Genomic DNA, 2,887 nt, shown 5'->3' on the forward strand with positions numbered 1-2,887 from the left:
CTGTGTTCTAGCAGAGTGGTTACGGTACGAAGCTTGAATCCCAGAGCAAGACAGCCTGAGTTCCCCTTCTGCTGCCACTTAGAAGGACTGTGACTTGTGCCCAGTGTCCTCACCTGTTCCATGGGTTTAATCAAAATGCCGCAGAGTACTTAGAACAGTGCCATTAGTTTAGTTAGTTTTCGGCAATTGTTTCTTTTTTATTGGGTTTAGTTAATAACTTTACCTTATTACTCCAGTATTATTTTCACATAACATTTCCACAGCCATTCCTGCTAAAGACTCAGGGCAACACAGCCTCATCTTCCTGTTCTGACCAGCACTGACCAAAGGTGGAAGGTCTAGGGCAACTGGCTTCTGTTTCCCAACAGCATTGCAGAGAATGATTCAGGTCACACAAAACTTGGTCCAGGTCTGTAGAGGACAGGCAGTCCAAGAAGATGGTCACTGCAAGGTTGCAGGGTCATCCCAGCTGAGCTTTGTGGACTGTCTCCTCAGTTGGATGAGCCCATACTCTTGAGGATAATTTCACCCACCAACAGTTACTAGGATGGTTGAAGCCATGTGGGGACCATAAACACAGAGATGCAGGAACAAGGAGATGCCATCTCAACTCTAAGTTCCAAATATCCCTGTTCAAACACCAGTCTCAAGAGTGGGTTGTTTTTCTCACTCTGTGTGAGCAACTCTTCTTTTTTTCTCCCAGGCAGTCCAAGAGGAGGATGGCTGCAGATAACACCTCCTCTGTGACAGAGTTTATCCTCACAGGCTTAACGGACCAGCCAGGACTCCAGCTCCCTCTCTTCCTCCTGTTTCTAGGCTTCTATGTGGTCATTATGATGGGGAACCTGGGCTTGATAACACTGATTGTGCTGAACTCTCACCTTCATATTCCCATGTACCTTTTCCTCTTCAACTTATCCTTCATTGACTTCAGTTACTCTTCTGCCATTATCCCCAAAATGCTGATGAGTTTTGTCTCAAAGAAGAACATCATCTCTTACTCAGGGTGTATGACTCAGCTCTTTTTCTTTTGTTTCTTTATCATTTCTGAATGCTTCATCCTGTCAGCAATGGCATATGACCGCTATGTGGCCATCTGTAAACCACTGTTGTACACGGTCACCATGTCTCCTCAGGTGTGTTTATTTCTTTTGCTGGGTGTCTATGGGATGGGGTTTTTGGGAGCTATAGCGCATACAGGTAATATACTGTTTCTGACCTTTTGTGCAGAAAACCTTCTCAATCATTATATGTGTGACTTCCTTCCCCTCTTTGAGATCTCCTGCAATAGCTCTTACATGAACACTCTGTTTCTCTTTACTGTTGTGGCCATTGACATTGGGGTGCCCATTGTGACCATTTTTCTCTCTTATGGGTTCATTCTTTCCAGCATTTTCCACATTAATTCTACTGAGGGTAGATCCAAAGCCTTTAGTACCTGCAGTTCTCACATAATTGCGGTTTGTCTTTTTTTTGGTTCAGGAGCTTTTGCGTACCTTAAACCACCTGCTATTTTACCCCTTGAACAGGACAAAGTCTGTACACTGTTCTATACCATTGTGGTTCCCATGTTGAACCCAGTAATCTACAGCCTGAGGAACAAGGATGTCAAATTAGCCATGAAGAAAACCTTGGGCAGAATAACTTAGTCTTGAAATAAATTGGAAATTGAGAAAAGGGATGAGAATTTTTTAGTTGGAGTGCTGCTATTTTTTATCATCATCATCAATAAGGAATTCAACCTTCTTGCTTTTGTGTTTTATATTTAAAGGAAAATTTAACTCTTTCCTAAATGGATTTTTCCCCTCACTATCACTCCAATTCTTCCTTCTTTATGTTATGAAAATAGTCCTTGCAATAATACAGTATGCAATATTGAATGGGGCTACCAGGCAGCACCAAGCTACTGCTTATTAGGAGAGGCAATTGCTATGGAATTTTCAGGCATTGTAGGTAGCCTCAATATTGTAATAATAGAGGCATATGGGTGGGAAATGGTGATCTCAGAAGTTCGTAAAGCCACCATATTATGAAGTGAAAAATAGAGCTCTTTATTGAAAATCAAAAGAACAATTTTTGTCTAAACTCACTATTATTGGTAAAATTTCTTTGAGAAGCAATGACAAATGAAGTGCTAGGGAAATTATTTTGACTTACTGCTCTGTTCTTTAGGAAAGTGCATTCCATTAGGATGTAGGGGAAATTTGAATAACTGTTGAGTTCTGGGTTTTGATTCTGTTCAATGCTGCCAAAAAGAAAAGAATAAGCTTATAAAGGGAAGATTGAGATGAAATAAAATACACGGTCAGCAGAAGTAGTGCCATTGAATGTGGTTGGTATGGATATGACTGTCTCACATGAGATGGACAGCAATGTGAACATTTTGTCATAGGGTGTGGTGGAGTGTCATATTGTTATGTTACAGAATTACATGCTTATTATTTTGTAATTAAATTTTTTTATGTAACAATTGGTGTATTTTTTGTGTTGGACTTTTTGGGTGCCTGAATTTAGGGAACATTGAATTTAGCAGTTGGGGTTGGTGTACTGAATATGCTGTTCAATGCAGGTCATGAAATAATACCCAGAACTCCTTTTGAAAATGTTGTGCCCTGAATTTTATACAGCAAAGTGCACAAATCTTAAGTGTTGAGCTCAGTGAACTTTTGTACATGAATATGTAACCACAGCCTAGATCAAGATGTACAACATTTCCATCTACTTTAGAAAGTTTCCTCTTGCATCTTTCCAATAAATACAACGTGCCCTCCACTCCATCCCCACAGCTATCTACTGTTCTGACTTTTATCACTGTAGAGTGTCGTCTGTACTTGAACTTCATATAAACAGGTACTGGATTGTTTCTGGCTTCTTTTCTTCATCATAA

At 40.2% G+C, this 2,887-nt stretch overlaps 1 protein-coding gene across 1 annotated transcript; it reads left to right on the plus strand.

Annotated features, from left to right (window-relative positions):
• Nucleotides 1-713: 713 nt before the first annotated feature.
• On the plus strand, nt 714-1,649 carry LOC128626565 (olfactory receptor 8B12-like). Its single transcript, XM_053659464.1, has one exon. The coding sequence runs from the start codon at nt 720-722 to the stop codon at nt 1,647-1,649; it is 930 nt and encodes a 309-aa protein (XP_053515439.1). The 5' UTR covers nt 714-719.
• The last annotated feature ends 1,238 nt before the right edge of the window (nt 1,650-2,887 follow it).

Source organism: Artibeus jamaicensis, unplaced genomic scaffold, assembly GCF_021234435.1.
Source record: "Artibeus jamaicensis isolate MK-2021 breed Jamaican fruit bat unplaced genomic scaffold, CSHL_Jam_final scaffold_660, whole genome shotgun sequence".
NCBI classification, from domain to species: Eukaryota; Metazoa; Chordata; class Mammalia; order Chiroptera; family Phyllostomidae; genus Artibeus; species Artibeus jamaicensis.

What these genes read in the sequence shown, in the direction of transcription:
- LOC128626565 (XM_053659464.1), top strand. Translation starts at nt 720, where the DNA reads ATGGCTGCAGATAACACCTCCTCTGTGACAGAGTTTATCCTCACAGGC.